General features: G+C 44.3%; 2 protein-coding genes across 7 annotated transcripts in view; both read right to left on the reverse strand.

Annotated features, from left to right (window-relative positions):
* LOC100123033 (neurotrimin) overlaps positions 1–14103 on the reverse strand; it is a 179948-nt gene extending 165845 nt beyond the window's left edge. For 2 of the 6 annotated variants that reach the window (XM_031927288.2, XM_008218460.4), the window contains exon 1: positions 9888–10273. In XM_031927288.2, the coding sequence (XP_031783148.1) occupies positions 9888–10005 (118 nt within the window). In that variant the 5' untranslated portion in view covers positions 10006–10273. Of the gene's footprint in view, positions 1–9887; positions 10313–13995 lie in introns of those variants that run through there. The other 4 variants (XM_031927289.2, XM_016984752.3, XM_016984750.3 and 1 more) reach the window with 4 other exon arrangements.
* Positions 14104–14635: 532 nt separating this feature from the next.
* On the reverse strand, positions 14636–18882 carry LOC116416908. The gene is made up of 3 exons (XM_031927291.2): positions 18653–18882; positions 17833–18180; positions 14636–15538 (listed from the first exon to the last, which is right to left on the reverse strand). Exons 1-3 carry the CDS (start codon positions 18678–18680, stop codon positions 15507–15509), a joined length of 408 nt encoding a protein of 135 aa, XP_031783151.1. The 5' UTR covers positions 18681–18882; the 3' UTR covers positions 14636–15506.
* Positions 18883–20749: the final 1867 nt, after the last annotated feature.

A 20749-nucleotide genomic window follows, 5' to 3' on the forward strand; every position in this document is an offset into this window, starting at 1 on the left:
TTTACGTACACACTAGCTCCCTTGCCGCCGCCGTCGAAAAGGAAGCAGCGAAACGAAACAGCGCTACAATCGCACCGTGAAATTTACAAAAAGCTACTTGAAAAAGTTGAGTAAAAGAGGAGAGAAAGAGCTGCTCGCCAGAGAAAGGAGAAGAGCAGTAGGTGAGCGCGAAAAGAGCATACGTATACACACACGCTAGCGGCGTGGGCAGTAACGCGCATTTATATATCACACGGCTGGACCAGACGAAGTGCGGCGGCAAACGCCAGGGACTACCTCCATAAAATATATACAAACACACGGACGTGTAGACGCACACATGCACCAGCTCCGGTAAACGAAAAAGTCTTCTCGCCCGGGCAGCGATCTTTCGGACTTGGCCTCCGCCGACGAATTTCGCGCTACTGCATCGGCGACTGCGCCCCCGATTCTCTATCTCTTTGCTTCCCTCTCCGCCGGGCGTTGCGAGGCAAACAGCGAGGAAAAGCTCGCTGGCTTAGACGAAGTAGTATACCTGGAAATTTCTAGGATACACGTATATAGGCTGTGGCTTTGGCCGTTGAAAAATATCGACGCTTCGACCGCCGCCGCACGCGGCTATGGAAATTAATTATTTCCTGTAGCCGCGGCAATTGTGTGTATACGTGCGCGTTAGTTGCGTCGAGATGCGAGTAACATTACGGAGAGAGAGAGAGAGAGAGAGAGAGAGAGAGAGAAAATTTTGTATTCACCTGCAAATTGAAATGGGAACTGTCGAGATGTGAGTGAGTTGCAAGTGTTCGGGTAAGCAGCAACGACTTCGAGGTGGATAGGTGCGGGTGCAGGTGTTATTAAGCTCTCTCCGCGGTCGTATGCAGATGATCGTTGTGAATGAGGAAAAATTGAGAGGATATTATATTGTGGGCGTAAAGTGTGTGAAAATGTCGGTTTCGCTGCGCTGACGGGCGCTACTGTATTTTCAATACAACTCGTCAATTTGAAAGCTTATTTCAATAACTTTTTTTGATGAACGGTTTTACAGGAAATCCTCGATTACTACGAACTGGTTAGTGAGGTTTATTTTCACGATGCGAAAAAAAATTCCGGGAAAATGCTTCGTTCTCAGTTATCGCCGTATTCGAAATTCGTGTATTCATTTTCGAGCAACCTGTAATACCTAACCCTATACTCGTGTTAAATCAATGGTGTACATAAAAGTAAAAATAAGTGTAACAATAAACTTTTAATTATCCCGCGCAAACAAGTGCTGCAGCGTTCATTTACCATTAAAATCACGGACTTTGTTAACGTTTCGCAAACAACACGCATAAACCGGCGAGCATGAATACGATTCGGTTGCATTTAACGCTGGCCGACGCAGAGCGCTCGCGCGCGCGCGCACACACACACACACACACACACACACACACACATCCCGTCATACAGCTGCGCTGGACAAAAGCTCGCTCTGGCATAAGTATGTGCACAGAGGGCCGGGAGAAAACGAAAAAGTAAAAGAACGGGAGATCCCGGCGCGCTAAACTTACGAGAAGTAGATAACAAAGCTATTTTCTTTGGGCCGAGATTCGCCCGCGGGAAATTACACATTCCACCTGCCCCCTGACGCTTCGAGTATATCTGTATCTCATTTAGGCAAGGCTCGCTCTTTGCGGCGTTACTTGCACGCGCGCACGCGTCTTGTTACGTACTCTGTATTCGTGAAATAGCGTCGCTACATGCACGAATGCTTTCAAATTAGCGCTGCAGCTGCCAGGACTCCAGGAGAGAGTTCGTGGTAGGCGCGGGAGCAATCTTCATAAAGATCTTCGCTGCTATGTTTTTGCTGAGAATTGTTGTTCCAAAGGATTCTGCGGATTGGCTGCTGAATCGCGGAAAACAGCATTTCGACGCTAATTTTGAAACCTGAAATTTAATATTACCACTGAATTTTTGCCAAATCAAGCGTCGCTCCTCTGCTCGAAAAGGAAAAAATTGTAGTTATTTCTCGCGTCCACGTAATTGTCAAATAGAGCTCGCAATTACATCGTATGATCGCCTGGAACTGAGGCAACTCCTGATGAATAAGAAATTACGCAAAAAGAAGAGTTTGAATTCGCCGGAATAAAAAGAGCGAACGTTCGCCGAGCTAATTTCAGGTTTTTGGTTTAAATAATTGATGAGCTCTTATGAATTTAAATTAGAGCGCGCAAACTCGACCAATTTTCAATCAAGTACTCAAAACCGTCTTTTTGCAACGAAAAAAGAAGATACAAGAATATACGCGCTGCCGTTCGGAATCAACGCAGACGATTGCCTGAATGTTCTTTCCTCCCCCGATGAGATACCTGCATCCCCCAGCTTCGACGCGTCCAATTATTTTTCACGGCGCTTAATTCAGTTATTTCGGGTGATAGCCAGCCGGTCGACACCCTCGCGGGCCATCGAGCAGCTCGCAATCACGCGAGAGGTCCAAAGCAGCAGCGGCCGACAGAGAGAACCGTAAAAGCGAGAGCGTGGAAATAGTGAATTACAGAAAACCGCCGCCGCAAGCGCATCCGCTCTGGCTCCTCTCTCTCTCTCTCTCTCTCTCTCTCTCTCTCTCTCTCTCTCTCTCTCTCTCTCTCTCTGCCGGTCCATGTGCGCCCGGAGTACATTTAACAGGTAAGTAAGCTCGATCTCCGGCGAAAACAAAGCCGGGAGGAAACAAAAGAGAGGGAAGCGAAGGAAAAAAACGCCGCTGTGGATCCGGAAAAAACAGAGCGAGTCCAGTACACTCGCGGCGTATAAGTGTCGGCCAGGCTCCGAGAGATTCGTGCTCTCAAGTATATATAGGTATACGCCGAGTATGCGCTCACTCTCTCGGCTACGGTATCGAAGCTCGCGGAGGGGGTATAACGATAACGACGGCGTGCAGTGAATTGGCGAGTGCGCCTTCCTCGACTCCGTTGTTTATCCCGTGAGAGCTCATAAAACTGACCCAATCATGCCGCGCGAGCGAGCTCTGTTCCTAGAGAGCAAGAGGGTATACATCCTTCAACTCGAGTCACGCAGAGGCCCAGAGAGATGAGGGCGTCGTCGAGGCTGCGCCGCTATACTTTTAACAATATCGTATACCCGATGCACCCATAATATATATTTGAGAGAATTTTCAATTATTTTGATTGACTTTCGATATTAAATTTAGCCATGCCTCGCTTTAATGAACCTTTTGATCGCTATATTAATCAATTTCCCGTCGTACTATAAAGACTTTCGAATCGCGCGTGACGGAGCATCGGAATTGATGCAGTTTTGTTGAAAAATGAAGCTTCGCAAGAGCGCAACAGCTGTGTATGCTCGCATAATAATGAACTCCGTTATTTTGTACATTACATAATGCAAGCTCTTCATTAAACGGCTCTCTTCAAGCTTTTACGCCGGGTTTTCCACCCTTGATAATAAACGCGATGCAGCGTTATGTGCAAAATCGAACTCCTCTCGACTTTTGATATTGAAAGGTGGAGCGGTCTCTTTGTGGCTTGCTGTGGGACTTTCCCAATTTGTATTGCTCTTGACGACTGAATACGCACTGCAGCGGGACAGTGTCAAATTATCGAAGCCGCTATAAAACGAATAAACAATGTCTTAATTTAACTAAAAGCATTATTCGTCCACGGATTGGATTGAAGCGTACTGGAGACATTTTGCAAACAATGAAAGTATCGTCAGATACGACCAAAAACAAATCAACGTTTTTCGTAGCCACCAATCTATGCTCGAGACCAGGCGTAACCTTCCAAGATTTTACAAGCGATCGCGTTCCACGATTCGATTGAGCCCATATCGGTCTGCGTAACTGTCCGCGGGGTATTTTATACCCCGAAGTCGCGCGTACCGCTCAAAATATATTATATACACCCCGACTTTCCCTCTCGCTTCCTCTCCACTCTCTAGCGTCAGAGCTACATGAATTATTCAGGAATTTGTCGAATATCCGTGGAGATCAGTCGTGGACTGACGCTATACCGTACGTGCACAGTTGCATGTGTGCGCGCGCTTTACTCTCTACGGGATTCCATAAATTTTTCTCCTATACATGCCGTCGATTTTTTTTCGCTGATACATCTGTATCCTATCGCAGCCGCAGGAGGAAAAGGAAGACGACGGCCGGTGCGCGTCGCGAGCACATATTCATAACTTATGCCCGGCGAAACTTCTTCGGGACATTCGGGAATCCAGAAGGGTGTATTTATAGTATTCGAGGTTTGCGCGGCTGGAGCTGAGAGAGGGAGAAGGACGCGGCAGCGGCGGCTGCGATCGAACCGACGATTATGCAGATTTGGTCCGAAATTCACTAAAGTTTATGCGGAAATTGTGTTATAGAGGCTTATTAATTCATGCTGAGCTGTTATTTTTAAGGCGATTGTGAATAATAGAACGGTTTTCGAAATTCAATACTGAACGTGTGTGTGTTTTGGTATAGAGTGAAAAGATGAATAATTTACTCAGTTTTTAGTTGTCACATACTATGATCGCTCTTTCTATTGGATGAATTTCTGATATTCTGATCTTTGCAGGGAGATATATTATATAAACCACAGAAACAAAAATGTATAAAAGCCTCTTGCAAGCTCACAGCTGTTTTTGCAGATTTCACAAACTTTTCAACTCGACCTTAATCCCCATGCACTATTTTTGAATGAATTCATGATGCGTAATCTCTACATTAATGGGACTAAAATATCAACCCTTTTTCAGAAAGTACGTAAAATTTTAATCGCAAAAAATATTTTCCAAACAAATCAAAATCATACAACGCTCGGCATAACGATTAAAATTAAAGAAATCAGCTTCTACCACAAGCAAGCGAAAAAAACTCAAATTCTTTCAAAAAATCATCAGTCTCTTGAATATGAATGTTTTGCGCATCCGTATGGACTGACCGCGTCTAAAACTCAATTCCCAACTAAAATCCGACTAATTAAGCCGGTTTTAGACACTTTGCTCGTTTGCTCAGCAGAATTTCTAGACTCGGAGGGCAGCATCATCCCGCGAGCAAACAAAGCGAGCAACTATTTGCCGTGGATCCGCAGAGAAATTCGCTCCCTCTCAAAGTAAATTCAAAGTTGCACGCGTATCAACTCTTTTCCCAAGATAAATTTCCCCTCCGCGAGTGAAATGGAAAAATTACGCGCCCGACTGCAGTCCGTCACGACCGCGAGCGTTGGGCAGCATCAGCCAACTTTTCTACTACCAAACGGCCCCGAGGCTCGTCCCCGCGACGAGCCTGCGTGAAAGAGACCATAATGGGCAGTGGTCTAGCCGGGACTTGTTGAATTTGGACGTAGGTTCACGGTGCAACGAGGCTACGGACACAGATATGCGCACTCGAGAGGTATAAAGAGGTAGCCGTAACAGCCGAGGCGGAGGATCAGCCGAAAGTATTTCCTCCTTATTGGTTTTCGTTCCTATCCCCGTTTTCTCGAGGCGGTTGCTGCTGAAGCTGCGGCTGAGAAGCCAATCGCCGCAATCGATACTCTGACGCCCGGCTAAGTTATGGCGACGTTTAAAGAATTCCATGAAAATTTACGGGCTCGCGGGCCGCTCGGCTGCTGCGCCTCGATGCAGCCAGGATTTGCATTCGATCGGCTTTGCAAATTTCATTCGGGCTGTACAAATGAAAATAAACGCGGACTCAAATGTGAAATGAAGCAGCGAGAGGGGCCACCGACTGCTATACGGCTTTTTCTCTCGACGGAGGCTTTTTGTTCTTCTCCGACTGCCGCTATACTTCTTTCGCGGCTCTTTCATCTTGCGTTCGTCGAGGCGGTTACGCTGTCACTCGAGAATTATTCACGGAAGGATCTCGCGGCGACTATTCAAGAGCTTCTGAAAGAAAGCTTACTTACTGCGTCTGGCCTCGTTTGGGCCAAGATTTAATGAATGGCGAATTACTGGAACGAAATAAGGCTTTTTAGGCCAAACGATCGTCAGCAGGATATATTATGAGCGGGTAAATAATATTCGAGCTGCGGCTTTCATTTTTCATGGACCTTATTCGAAGAGTGCCGGGTATACGGGTTATCCCTGAATACTTCGGTGCGAATCGATTTTATTCCCAAGATATGTATGAAGATTATTAATTCGGAAAAATTTATTTTGCAGTTATAAGATAAGGCAATGTGCAAGCCGCGGATTTTGAATCTTTCACGTAAGGAAAAAAAAAATGTTGCAAAAGAAAATGAATTACGAAATTACTCAAGCTTAAACTAAAGTTAAGTTCAAAGTGCGTTTGTGAATCATCACGCAGTGAAGAGTAGGTATCTCTTGACATTCGTTTAATGGTCTTTGCCAAGCAGCCTCCTTAACTCTAGCTAATTAATTCAAAGGATATTAAATTCCACCCCTTGTTTTTAGCGTAATTTGATTAATATTTCTTATAACAAAATCTCCTCTCGATCAGTACGTGTTTATGAATTGATATTAAAATTTGCGTTTTTTGCCACGAGCAACTCTTTCGTCGCTCCGTGAATTTTCCAAAGTCGATAAAAATATTGTTCAAGCAGTAATTTGCGGTGACATAAAAAATGAACTGTTCACTCTCGTTAAAATAAAAAATCGTTAACGCGCGTTCCGTCCATACAGGCCGCTCAAAAACGCCAACTTTAATATCCATTATTCATCGGATTCAAATAACCATCGGCATAAGCCAGTGCGGAGAGAAGCCTCAAAAAAGCCGCGTTACAGCATGCGTGACAAAATGCTTCGATATCCCCCACCGCACGCGTCGACCACCTGCTCGATACCCGGCCGATTGAGCCGAGCTCTCTCTCTCTCTCTCTCTCTCTCTCTCTCGTGCATCGGCACGCGCTGCCTATAATACGTGCTTACGGGCTTTTATTGCCTGGCATGAGCCAGCGCGCTCGCGCGGCCTGATTACGATTTCTCAGGACTCACTGGAGGAGCTGGTACAAAGACGGGATACGAGGAGGGAAGAAAAGTTGGCTTTTGAAAGTCGGGATCCTCGAAAACTGAAATAAACTCGCGATTTATGATTTTACCTTGTGAAAATGCAGTGTTATCACTTCGCTTATCTAACCTTGTATAGGAAATATTGTTGAAAATGCACACCAAGTTTTAATAAAAATGTTAATTTTCACGCGAAAATATTATCGCGGATTGAAAACTCGAAATATCAGAGTTTGACAGTTTAATCGGTAACTAAACCCGATATCTTTAATGCATCCCCGACGTCGTGTTAGTCTTACACGGCGTAAAGAAGTTTCGCCTGTTTAAAAAATTCAGCGAGAGCAGGTCGACAAGCTTGAAACTTCCGCGGATGGAAACAAATATGCCCAATTCGTCGACTTTTTTCCTCGAGCGCAAAATATAAATGACCATGCAGTACAATTGTAAAACGACTAAAAGCACCTAAAAATTCATTCGAGAATAGCGAAAACTCTGACCATCCCGGAACCGCAGAACGTTTCCGGGCACTTTAACCCCCGCACAGCCAGTGCACTGACGCTCCGTCCCAGAAACACATCGGGAAGACACAAACGCAACCGTGCGGTGTACACACGTATACACACGGCGGGGAGCGTCGACTGGCTTAGCGCGGGATTTTCGAATATATATTCGCGCTCCCGCTACGGCTCATGGCAACCGGTAATGATATCGATTCGCGGAGACCCAGGCACGCGATCAGCAGAGGCGAGCCAGCCCCCGGCAGACCCGCGATGTCAAACAGTTCTTCTCCTTGCCACCTACATTTGCAAGTCTCATTTTGGAAATCGATCTGGTTTTGCCAGCAGAAGCGGGCTTGATGGAACAGAGGCAAGGAAACGCGTGTCGGGCGCGTCACTTTGAAACGGTCAATTATCGCCTTCGTCGCCGGTATTGTCTGGCGCTATGATTATTGGACGATGTGTAGTGACCGATTGCAATGCTTCTTTGCGAAATTTTTTCAATTTATATGCTCTCTCTAATTACTTGGATCAATTTTGCGGAGAAATTCTGAACTAAGCCAATACGCGCAGTTCGAAAGTTGCTAATGAATGTAAAACAAGAACGACGGGAACGATTCGAATAAATATTGGTTCGTTTGAAGTTGGCCGCGACTGCCTCGGGACTGAAACCGTATGCATTCATAATTTATGTTTTACAGCCGTCATTGTCAATTAAACTATCTTATTAAAACTTCACACTTCAGTGAAGCATGCAATCAAAAACTGTATTTCATATCATACATTTCGAACTTAAAATAACATTAATTCTTTTGCATATTATCATAAGCAATTGCAACGCAGTTTGCTTCAAGTATATAATTAAAGTAACGAGGTGAGAAATAATTTCTTTCATTGTACGGATGTTTTAAATTAGACTTTCAGGCATAGTTGAAGGTAATTTAATAAAACGCGCGGAGCTTGAGAAATTAATTTTATGAAATATTCAATTTAAAGTACTCGCTATATGTTACCCATTTCTGTTGCTTATTATAAAACGAATAGAACGAATTTTTAGAGGCACGTGTTTTTTTTTATCATAACTTAGTAATGTTTTATGAATTCTAGAGGTACAATGTATGAACATACTTCAATACGTATAAGCTTTTAAGAGCTAAGAGAAGAAAATACTGATTGAATAGTATCATGACTGTTTCAGTAATTCTATTCAAATACCTACACGATTAAAATCTTGGTATTTTTACATTGCCTTGTAACAGGATCTATTGTACATAGACGAATAAGAATATCATGATTTTTTGCAAGAATCTTCCAACGGTTACGGTAGTAAAAAAAGCACCTTTTTAAATTCTTCCCTTTATTAATAATTGTAACTTCGAACGTAAACGACAAACACTTTACCTTCCACCCTCGTTCCTGGAAATCGAATTCACAAATCGATCCATTACCTTTTGTAAAAACAAACGTTTGCCTGCATAGTAAACTGTTTTTGCTGCTCTACTAGTTTTACAGAGATAACAGGCGCTCAAAAAGATCAAAGGCTTGCGAGAGAAATGTGAGTAAACTTAGGTTATAAAACGAATTCTGATTCTACCGAGTAAAAAATTCTCTCCGAAAGCCTGCCTTTCTCACATAATCCGGGGTATAACCGAAAGAAAAAGCACATCGGAGAGAGTCAGGAAAAACGCCAACGAGAGAAGGAAAATTTCGGCCGAACGGAAACCGTTCGAGCCCGTAGAGGCCAGTCAATCGGCTAAATGAACGCGCGCGCGAGCTACATGCTACATGCACGCTTCGAGTTCCTAGACGTGTATGCAGAAGCACGTGGCCCGTCCTCTATAACCGCCAGTTGCAACGTTCCTCGTCCGTGTGCGCTTCATGACGTAATTACTCGTTCGAGAAATTAATTTCCATTGCTCTCGCGTACCTGGGACTGACGCGCGCACGACTCGATAGCCTCGCGTTCCCGAACGAGCCGCGACGGGATTCCGAGCGCGAAACTTCCCGGGGAAAAAAATTCACCCCCTCCGAATGAGAGCGCTTTCATTCGGTTCGCGCTTTGCCAATAAATATACGGGCTAATTACGAAACGCGCCGCAGACGCACGCGCTCGCTGCAACGCGAGCATCTTTAAGCCGAAGGAAAGGCGCGACCTGCTGCAGTGGTAATTAAAAACAACATAAAAGTAATTGAGACAGAGAAAGGGAGAGAGGAAAAAATACACCGCGAGCGCGCGCTGTTTCTGCGCTCTGCAAGCTAATTCTTTTAGCCTCGGACAGCGAAAGGGAAGGAGAGGAGCAGCTAAGCAAAAGGTCAGAAACAACACCGACAAGCGCTATTCTCGGCGCTGGCAATTACTCCGGCGAATTAAAGTGTAAATACACAAACATTCATTGTAAATTAAAAAGGCTGCCAGCGGAGCTCGGAAGAGAGATTAAAGAAGAATGGTCTCCCGCTACTCACCGATAAGCTGCGACTCGACGAGGCTCCAGCTGCTGCAGAAGAATAAGACGACGAAGAACAAAGTCCTCCATCTGCACCATCTGCGCGCAAAAGCACCACCACCACCGGATACCGGCATTTTCCTCTCTATATTCCGCAAGCCGTCGACAAGGTCAAGCCTCGCGCAAAAGTACAGTCACTGAGTCGACGATGACACTCATATAGAGGCGCGCACCGAGCTACCAGTTCGCCACTTTTATCCTCTTCCTGTTTCAATTTCTGCGGCTCTCGATTACACACTCATGCGCGATAATATAGCGCAACCGACACCGTGCGGGCCTCGATGCAGCGTAAAAAGCGCGTCGCTCTGTCTGGATAGGCGCGCGCGCGTGTCGCGTCGAGACTGAAGTTCCCTCGGTTCGCCAGCCGCTGTATATTTCGAGAGCAAGAGCCAGCGAGAAAGAGAGAGAGAGAGAGAGAGAGAGAGAGAGCGAGAGAGAGAGAGAGAGGGTGAGTTTTGACCCCCACCACTGACGCGCAACGCGCGCGCGGGGTGCACGCTATTCATCCCCTCCCCACCTCGCTCTCTCGCTATCGCTGTTCATCCCCAAGCTGCCGCGAGTGCGTGTATAGGTATACGCCGCGAACTCTTTCTTTCCATAGCTGCGCTCGCTCTCTTTCTGGATTGGTGTACCCGTCTCTCTGTGTATATGTATGAGCTGGAAGCGCGAGTGTTGAGCGCAGCAGAGGCAAGAGCAGTGGACGTGACTGCAGGAAGGAGACCGAACAGAGTGAGATGTGCTTTTTTTGGTTGCTTGTTATTGATGCTTCTGGATTGACTAATGTGCGCGCGACGCCTCGAACTCGCAAGATCGAGCGGGCTATATTGGTCAGAGGGAAGCGTTTTCGAAGAGCTCTACTCAAATGGAGATGTATTTTTAGGATAAGAATTTATTGACCGTAATTGAAATACCGAATGCTAAAAGTTTTGTATACCCGCTAACGAAGTTTCTTTTTGATCGGAATAGCGGGACAGAAAGCTAGGAGATATTAGTGACAATTAGAATACCCGTTGCTGTGAAAAGCTCAACAAATCAATAATAGAAAGGGAAAATTAGCCAAGCGAAAATATTGACCTCTGGTGCACTTTATTTAATTTCCCTCTGCTTCTTAGCTCCCAGAGATTCTTCGTATTCTATTTCCGCGAAACCGCCATGAAGAATGCATCGATCAAAGTGGATTTTCAAAGAGACTCAAATCTCGCTAATTAATTTGTTTACCACTGAACGACATACTTGATACAACTACGAATATACACTATTGATGCGTTGAAGGCGGGAATTTGTATAAGGTAAATTAACCTCTGAGTATTTTAATCTGCGCAATGTTTTTTATGCCAGCTAATGAAGTAAACTTATTTTTATACCCCGTTCCAGACGTTTTCGTGCATTTTCAGAAAATAATTCAACGGTGTCAACTATTAATGTCCTGATATCATTGTTGTAAAAAGTTGTGTGTAAAACTACAAGATCGCGTGGAAATTTTCCGGTTATGCGGAAATTTCTTATCCCGTGTTTCGCATGCAAATATACCATTTATTCGATGAAATACGAAGGCAATCATGAAATTTGATATAGGGTTGGCTAGACTGGTAATTAGCAAGAACAGATCGAATCCGTCTGGCTGTCGATGCCGTGGCGCAAGTGACTATATGAATGTCCATGTAATACAGCAAAAAGTGCATGTAATCGATCATTGCAAAAACTTCGCTAGCGTATTCGGATTGAATGATTTTGTGTAATCTCGTATGAAGAAAATTCGTAATTCAATATCGAGCATCGCCTTACTCATTCAACGCTTTGAAATGGAATTCTTTTCAATAATTGAAAGTATCCGACAAAAATTCGGAGCAATGATGGAAATTGAAAAATTTACCCTGCATAAACGAAGGCATCTTGATTCGATAGACAATACGAATAATTCGTGCTTTCTGGAGAAAAACCCAGCGCTGATTGCCATCGAAATACCTTCCAATTCCGCGGAATTCTCCGTAAATCGCGTATCCAGCAAACCGCGAATATAAAAGTCAAAGCGTGTCTAAAAAAGAAATCCGAATATAATCGGCGGGTAGGAGCCAGGGAAAAAGGAGCAAACTGGAGGCACCTGCATTAGCTCTAGAAGAAGAGGGAGAGAGAGAGAGAGAGACAAAAAAAATCGTAACGACGATCGCCTGCAATCGCGTGCGTCCGATTACACCCACGCCCCTCCCCACGCCGCACGCTGGCGCATAATAAGAATATCCCCAGTTTTCGCGAAAGTATGAAAGTTTAACACACAGCCAGACGCGCGAGCGCGCGCGCACACACACAGCCGAGAAATCCCGTACACGCAGAGCCCTTCGAACGCAAGCGGATTGGAATTGGTCGGAATGACTTGCGTGATTCCAGTCCGTTCCCTGCTTTCTTTTACCTTCTTCTTCCTCCTCCTTCTCCCGGCTCTTCTTCTCTGCACCCTTTCTCGCGAGCTTCCTCCTGCCTATCCCCTGCTCCTCTCTTTCTCTCTTATTCCTGAAGCTGTCTGTCTTTTTTCATTTTCCCGGGACAGAGCCACTCCCCGCCGCTGGCGCTTCTGTAACTTGACAATTTTCTCAATAATCCAAAGGAACGAGGAAAATTCAGTTGCGCTCGGAGAAACACAGTCGCTCGCGCGCACAGAGAAAGAGAGAGAGAGAGACAGAGCAGCTCGGGAATGCTGCCGTGCGCGGAGCTTCAAATCCTCGAGTCCAAAAGAGCGCGGCAAGAGACAGAAAAAGCCTCGTCGGTATAACGCTCGAGGTCAAGAGATTTTTATTACGCTTCAGCGACTAGTGCTGCGCAAGAATAGGATCACTTTAATTAAGGAATAAAGTTCCACTCTCCGATATATGGCTTTTTGAGGGCATAGCCGGAGAGGAAAAATCTGTCGCTGAAAAATTGCCGGACGATGATCTTGTTCAATTTACTCATCCGATTCGGGATAATTCGAGCGTTGGAACTACCGTGTAAGACTCTGTTGCTCAAGCGTAGCAAGCGACGCGCATCGACGAGTGATCACATGCCGGGGCGAGTCAACGAGGCAAAGAGTGAAAGTACGCCGAGAGATTTGCGCGCGCACAAAGCAAGAAAGGAAGCCTTTGAAGAACTGCTCGCGAGCTACTGTATGGATTGAAATTTAAATCTACAATTTCGTTAGGTAATGATTTGCATTCGCTCAGAGCTTGGGTAAAGTACAAGATGGGTACAAAACGGAAATTGGAAAGCGAACGTCAGAGACAAGTTTCGAAATCTCGTCCCACTGGATAAAAAAATGCTTGCTCGAGGAATGATTGTGAAAAATTGTTTTTGCATAATTAAAAATGCAGCGCAAAGTTTCGTGACGTTGCGCAAATGAACAAACTTGCCTCGGTTAAGGTGCTACAAGTTTGTTGTTGCAAAACGTAAATTCGTATAAATGCGCGCAGAAGTGTCGAGCATTCTTGTTTTTATGGGCAATTATGCGCGTCATGAAGTCCCTCTTTCTAGAGATTGAAAAAGCAAACTTTTCTGTCACTCGTTAAGTTGGCAGTAAAAAAGAAAACTCTCGAATATTCACAACTTCTTGCATTGCGACGAACATTAAAAGCATTGCGTCATAGCCTCGCGTAAATATCTGCGAGCTCTGATATCGATAAGCAGAGAGCGGAATATGGCTTGAAACTTCAGCAACGTCGATCTCACAGAATATACGCGTATTTACTTCATCTTGTTAATACTGTTTCATCTTGTTAATACTGAATCGTATGCGTCGAAAGGGGATTAGATTATTCGAGTATGACAAGACTGATAAAATTCAATGATTCTCGATTGTCTGATTGGTTATTAATGCTAAATTCTATCAAACTAAAATCGACTGCCACATTTATTATTCTGTCTAGGAGCGTTATGAATGTTGCATAACAACATAACGATAGCGATACATTCCCTCTCTCATTTAAATCGTAAACTGCCAATCACTGAACGTTATTGAATTGTACTTTTCTGAATTCCGAGTATATCACACGGGATCATCTCCGCAGATTGCCGAGCAAATACTTATCAAAACAAATACTCACGTTTCCACACAACGCTCATCCACCTCGTCAATTCCCCCGACCCGCAATAAACGCTTCTGCTGATGCTAACTAGAACGATCAAAAACGTATAATTACCCGATGTTCAATATCCGCAATCGGAATTGACACAGCAGCCGCAGCGCTAAGCCATCGGAGAGACGCGCACGTAACATACATGCACTGGTGAGATAAGACGTGCGGGTTATCGATTGAATATTAGGATCTCTGGAGTAGCATGCAGAATCAACGGTGCTACGGTATTGGCGCGCCGTCGGGTGTACGCATTAGGCCACTTTGACTTGCTAAACGGGCTAATTTGAATGTTTAAATTCTGCCACCGTGTACAGTTTCATTTGCTCGAGAGATCTTTTCATCTTTCTAGCATTGTACTATCTCTCACCCCTTTTTTTATTCTCCTTCGCCCGGCTGTTTCTTGAGAGCTTTTTCCTTGCTCGGCACCCTTGTCCAACTGCTCGGTTGGGAATTTTTAATTAAACAATTTTAATATATTCGCGCTGTTTTGCGAATGCCAAACATGGCTTTAATTATGCGAGAAATATTGAGACGACCCGCACGGGAGATGTTTAGAGGATTTTACGGAGCACTGAGCATCTCGTGCCGCAAGAACTTGAGGAATAAATTTCATGCTTATAAAGTCATTCGTATATTTTCAAATATAAATTTTAACGAAATAAGCTACACAATAGAGACTCGAAGGCACAATTTTCCGGCTGACTTCCTGCAGACAGTGGAATCAAACTCCAGTGTGCACTCTTTCCCCTTCCGTTTCGAGACACCCCGTGGGTCTGCGATATTCTCCCCCGGCAGTTCCTGGACTTCCTGGGTCTCTAATTCTTGGCAAGCTTCACGTGGCGAGCTGCTACTCTCCTATCGCGCGGCGGGCGACGACGCGACAAACGCCGACATTCTCTCGGGCTATCTAGACTTGTCGTGCGCCTCTCGCGTATTTCCCTATATCGCCTAATTGGGAGAAGGTTATTTGCGCCTCACACGATATACCTTCCCCGCGCGGTGGCGGCGCGCCGAGTGTATTTCTCCCCCCCCCCCCCCGCCGCTATCGCACGGGCGTGTGCGTCCTGCCATCTTAATTGCCTATTTATTCAGGAGTGAGCGAGCGCGTGGTCGCCGAGCAATTCGCGCCCGCGCTGTTAAATGAGAATTGCTGCGACAGCGAATTCGAGAGAGGAGGGAGAGGGATGGAGCGTGAGCGAGAGAGTAGCAGCAGTACAGCTCCGGGTGGCAAACAGCCTATGCCTAGCCGATGAAAGTGGCTCGTGTCACGAGAGTGAGAGAGAAAGATCGTGAGCGGAGGAGGGTTGGCAGAGGGAGAGGAGTACAGGCCAGCGAATAATTGCTAAAGGCTCATTTAACATCGAGTCTGTGTGTAGGAACGTGATGGGAAAGCTTTCTTTTATTTTGACGTTACTTCCACCGAGATTGTCTTCTTTTCCTCTCATTTACTTTTATTGGGCCTGTAGATTGTGTACGCTTTAGCACGCGCCGTCGTGTAATTTGTAGAAATCTGCAAAAAAATTAGAGACACTTTTGTTTTAACGAGTTTCATTCTCGTACAGTCGGATGTTTACAGCTGTTGTGTGAGTATGATTTTTGATAACCATGACTAATTTTTTTTTCCAGAAATTTGAACTTGCAAAATATCACCGATTTTTTTTTTTAAGTGGCATTTGGATCTCGAAAGTTCATCGCCTCATCTACGCAAGCCTTCCACGCTGCCCTATCTTGTGTCAACCCCACCCAAGATGCACCTCTTCGATCGACACCCACCTGTCCTATTTCTACTAGATCCGCTTTTACATTCCTCACATCTACGTCTAGGTCTACCTAGAGGTCGCGTTACCATCGGCCTGCCCTTCATGACACGCGCTGCCGTACGGTCATCTCCCATTCTCGCTACATGCCCTGCCCATCCCAATCTGCGCGATTTTATTATTCTGTTAATATTTGGTGACGCGTACAGATTGTGTAACTCATCATTGTGTAGTTCTCCTCCATTCCCCGGTTTCCTCATCTTTCTTCGGCCCGTATATTTTACGCAAGACTTTATTTTCAAATACCCTAAAACGGTTGTCCGCCTGCTTAGTGAGAGCCCACGTTTCGCACCCGTACAGAACCACCGGCAGTATTATTGTCCTGTATATTCTTATTTTAACGTTTTTAGACAACAGCCTCGACTTAAGTAAATTACTCACGGCGTAGAAGCAAGCATTACCCGAATGGAGTCTCTTATTTATTTCGACATTAATCTCGTTTCTATCATTTATGGTCGTACCCAGATACCTGAATTTGCTAACCTTTTCAAAAGTAAAATTCCCAACTCTGAGATCTTCCTCCCCTCTGCAGATGCCTAGCTTATCCACAATCATGTACTTTGTTTTTGATTCACTCACTTCTAACCCTGTATACTCCACCGCTTTTATGAGGATTTCCGCATTTCTTGCTACCGTTTCCCTACAATCCCCCAGTATATCCAAATCATCTGCGTAGCCTAGTATCTGCGTTGTTCCATTAAGCGTTACGCCCAGCTGGCTAACCTGCATTTTTCTAACGACATACTCTAACGTTAAGTTGAACAGCACCGTAGAGAGCCCATCCCCTTGTTTTAAACCATCGCGTATCATGAAGGGTTCTGATACATTACCGCCTACTCGGACCTTTCCTGTGCTTCCGTTCAGACATATTTTAATTAATCTCACGAGTTTTTTCGGTACACCGAGAAGTACTAGAATTTGATACATTTTGCTTCGCTTAATAGAGTCGTACGCTTTTTTAAAATCTATAAGTAGTTGGTGTATGGTTTCGCAAAATTCCCACTTTTTCTCTAACTGACTTATGGTAAACATTTTATCGCTCGTCGATCTGTTGCGCTGAAATCCGCACTGATAATCTCCTACTATATCTTCCGCGAATGGAGTGAGTCTAGCTTGTATTACGTTTGACAGAACTTTGTAGCACGTTGCTAAAAGTGAGATACCCCTATAGTTATTGCAGTCTGTCTTATCCCCCTTTTTAAAAATCGGTATAATGATAGATTCCTTCCAATTTTCGGGTATTGTTTCATTTTTCCAGATGGCACATACTAGTTTATAGATTTTGAAAGTGAGCTCGACGCCCCCATATTTGAGTAACTCAGCTGGTATAGAGTCATTTCCCGCGGCTTTGTTGTTTTTTAGTTTTTTAATCGCGGCCTCTACTTCTTGGTAGCTCGGTTCCTCCACGTGGAGTTCAGCAGTGTGAATTTCGTCCCCTAATTCTTTGCTATTTTCGTGCGCGTTTAATAATTTATTGAAATAATTTTTCCACAGCGACAGTAATTCGTTGTTATTTGTTACGAGGTCCCCGTTTTCGTCCTTCGTCAATTGCGCTCTACTCCTAAAACCCTTTCTGATGGCGTTAATCCCACTGTACATTTCGCGGGGGTTATTTTTCTTACTGTTAGTTTCTATTCTCCTAATAAAATTCTTTTGATACTCCCGCTTCTTATTTCTGTAGATCGCGCTCGTCTGTTTCCTTACGTTAGAATACTCTTCTACGGTCCTATCGCTTCTATTTTGTAAGCTATCTAATTTAGCCTTTTTGCGCATTTCAAACCAGAATTCGCACTCTTCGTCAAACCATGGTTGCTCTTTGGCTTTTTCTTTTTACCCAGTACTTTGTTCGCGGCCTCTTTTACCGTTTTTTCGATGTCCCCCCATAAGCTATTCGGTTCGTCATTCCCCTCCGGCGATGTGTTTGCTGCAAAATATCACCGATAGAATCCGAAAATGTTTAATCGATCAAAATAAAACAGCAACTAACTTTCTCTGTAGGCGGCAACGTGGGAGACCTCTTTATTATCGTGCATCGTTTTGTACACTCGGAACTTGGTGCATCCGTTGAAGCACATCATGTGACAGATAGTTGGGAAGGTGCGATCGTCCGAGTCGCGACTCCTGGCGCAAATAATAAGCTCGCCATCCTCGTCCTCGTCAAACACTTGAGCCGTAGTCTTCTCGCTCTTGTCAAAGCCAATTACTTTGCTCGTCGGGCAGTGATCATCGCAATTACAGCGAGAATCAGGCTCGTCCGTCGTTGTCGTCGTCTCGGGCGGCGTCGTTGTCTCCTGCTTGTCGTCGGAAGCTGCTACCACAGCAAGAACTGCGAACACTGGACGAGACCCAGCTATAAAGAACTTTGATCCTGACTAAAGGCCACTCGAGGAAGAAAACGAAGCTCTGCCGGGCGTTTCTTGCGTTTTGTATACTTAGGCAAGTTCTCGTGTGGCATGTGTGTGCAAGGAGGAAAAAGTTTTGGGAAATACTGCAAAGACTAAGGGCTTTGGAGTTTTTGTTAGGAAGTGAATTTTTTCCCGTTAAGTGATGTTCGCTGTTTGGTTCCGAGAGTGGAATGTTTCGTGATCCGAAGAGAGTTTTAGCAACTAATATTTTTGCATTTGTAAATATGCTTTAAAAGAGCCCGCATGATTTTGAAATACAAATGATAGGTATTGTTATGTTATTACGCGATGAATTACACGCTATCGGAAATACATTACATGTAGCAATATTGAATAATAACACAAACATGAGCGCGACAATAATTAATAATTCATTGTTATTTTAATCATTGAAAAACTTACCCAATATAATATGATATCTGACAAACATGGTACAGGAAATGTATTTCGTAGAATAAACAACTCGCAAGCCTTGCACTAAATAAAGTAAACAAGAATATAACTAAAATCACTGAAATGATGTTTTGCACTCTATCGTGCTCCTAATCTTCAATTCAACTGCGGCTTTCCGATGCCAAACATAATCACAGCGCTCGCTTAATCATTATCAACAGTCTATGTAGGCGTCCATCTGAGCTGATTTTCTTATCAGAATAAGGCATCCGACACATTTTTAGTTTTCTGGGTATGCTATAATTATTCTATACAATGATTTTGTATCAAAAGCTTAGGAAATTTTGGACTCGAAATAAAATGCAATATCATGACTCACTGGCTTGTGCAATACAGCTGGATTTTCTGACATGCTGTGTCCTAGTTTGTATTTGCGCACGTATAATTTCTCTTATTGCTTCGTATGTTTGATTTAATACTATATTAAAAATGACCAATACTCGCGGTAGTGGTAAAAGTAATATTAATGATATGCGATGTACTTACGCAAGAGAAGTGCAAAAAAGTTGTTTTATCTAATTGCAGTCAAAAAGTGGACTAGTGCGCGAACATCAATGTTATCGGAGAAAACAGAGCATGTGTGTTAAGTGCGCCGATGATTCCCAAATTGGGGTGTTTGCAACGATGCGCCTTATGAAACTGATTTCAATTGAAAGAGCCGAGCCCCTTTGTACAGGGGTTATTGTTAATCAAGAGCCCTGGCACTTAATCTCCACTCGCACTCCGCGCTTTATACTCTAGGCTTTGAACACAAAGCTACTTTGCACACTTTCACGAGAGAGTCAGAGCGAGAGAGACGAAGCTGAGAAGCATCGAGAGATCTACTTCGCATACAATAGCTTATTACGAGCTCTGCGAATAGCATACAATGTGTGCGGCCCCTGAAAAAAGCAGATGCGCCTGTCTGCCCCCCCCCCCCCCATCGCCCAGTAGTGCATTAACGCAGATGTAAAACCTGCGGAGCCGCATAATTTATTTATCGGCGCGAACGGCTACGTACTTCTCACGATGTGCATTTAAATATTTTAATCGTAACCCAGATCATGCTTGCCTCTACCTGCTGCGAGCGAGCATTTGTGCGTTATCTCGCGCTGATTTAAAATAATCGCGGCGAATCGCAAAACAGAGAGCTGACCCATGAATTATTACGTTCGGCTTGTTCCATTTATCCGATGATTGACAGTTTACAGTTATTCAGACCGAGACGGAAATAGCTTGAGAGTTATAATCTACGAAAAATCGAAATCTCTTACTGCTCAGAATATATGTACGATAACACATCGAATATATATATATATATATATATATATATATATATATATATATATATCGGCCTGAAATAAACGTTCGGGCATACATAGCGAGATGTAGAATGCACATGCGGATCATTGTGAAGACTTTTTATAGCCCCAGTTTTTTTCGATTCGCTTTATAATTGTTTTCCGCTTGCAGCGTATTTATAATACAGAAGCAGCGGAGAGTAGCCGCAAAGCGACGAATCCCATTCATAATGGAACTGTGAATTTTGTCGGCGGTACTCGAAATAGCTTGTGTTTATCGCAATACTTTTGCGCCTCAGTCAAAGTGAAATATTCATCCAAAGGAATCCAGAGAGCTATTTTCCAGCAATCGATTTACCTATAGATTCGCTCGAATCGCCGGCGAGCGTACGAATGCGCTCAAAATTGAGCTTCGCTCTGCAGTCGCAGCTCCAATTCCATCATCGATTATAAATATCTCCGAACCTAAAAAAAAACTAGAGCACCGAAACGATAAATGATATCAGACAGAAACACACACACAGACACACTGCACACAGAGCCATTCAGACAAACGAATAGATCCCCTACTCTGCACTAACACACATAGGAAGATTAGAAGTGAGAAGGGAGCGAGAGTATAGAAAGAGACTCTCGATTCAGTCGAACCGATCAATCGCACGACCGGCGCTCTAAATGAAGTCCAAGCGCCCTAGAGCGAGAAAAACAGAGTAGAGAACCGCCGAAAATAGACGGAGAGCTGCGCGCAGAGATCGAACAAACTTTT

This window comes from Nasonia vitripennis, chromosome 3, assembly GCF_009193385.2.
Source record: "Nasonia vitripennis strain AsymCx chromosome 3, Nvit_psr_1.1, whole genome shotgun sequence".
NCBI lineage: Eukaryota > Metazoa > Arthropoda > Insecta > Hymenoptera > Pteromalidae > Nasonia > Nasonia vitripennis.

Coding starts and splice junctions, on each gene's coding strand:
- LOC116416908 (XM_031927291.2), bottom strand. CDS start 18,680: ATGTTTGTCAGATATCATATTATATTGG. Junction 18,181..18,652: donor CAGATATCATATTATATTGG/GTAAGTTTTTCA, acceptor GGTCTCGTCCAG/TGTTCGCAGTTCTTGCTGTG. Junction 15,539..17,832: donor CGTTGCCGCCTACAGAGAAA/GTTAGTTGCTGT, acceptor ATTTTTTTGCAG/ATTTCTACAAATTACACGAC.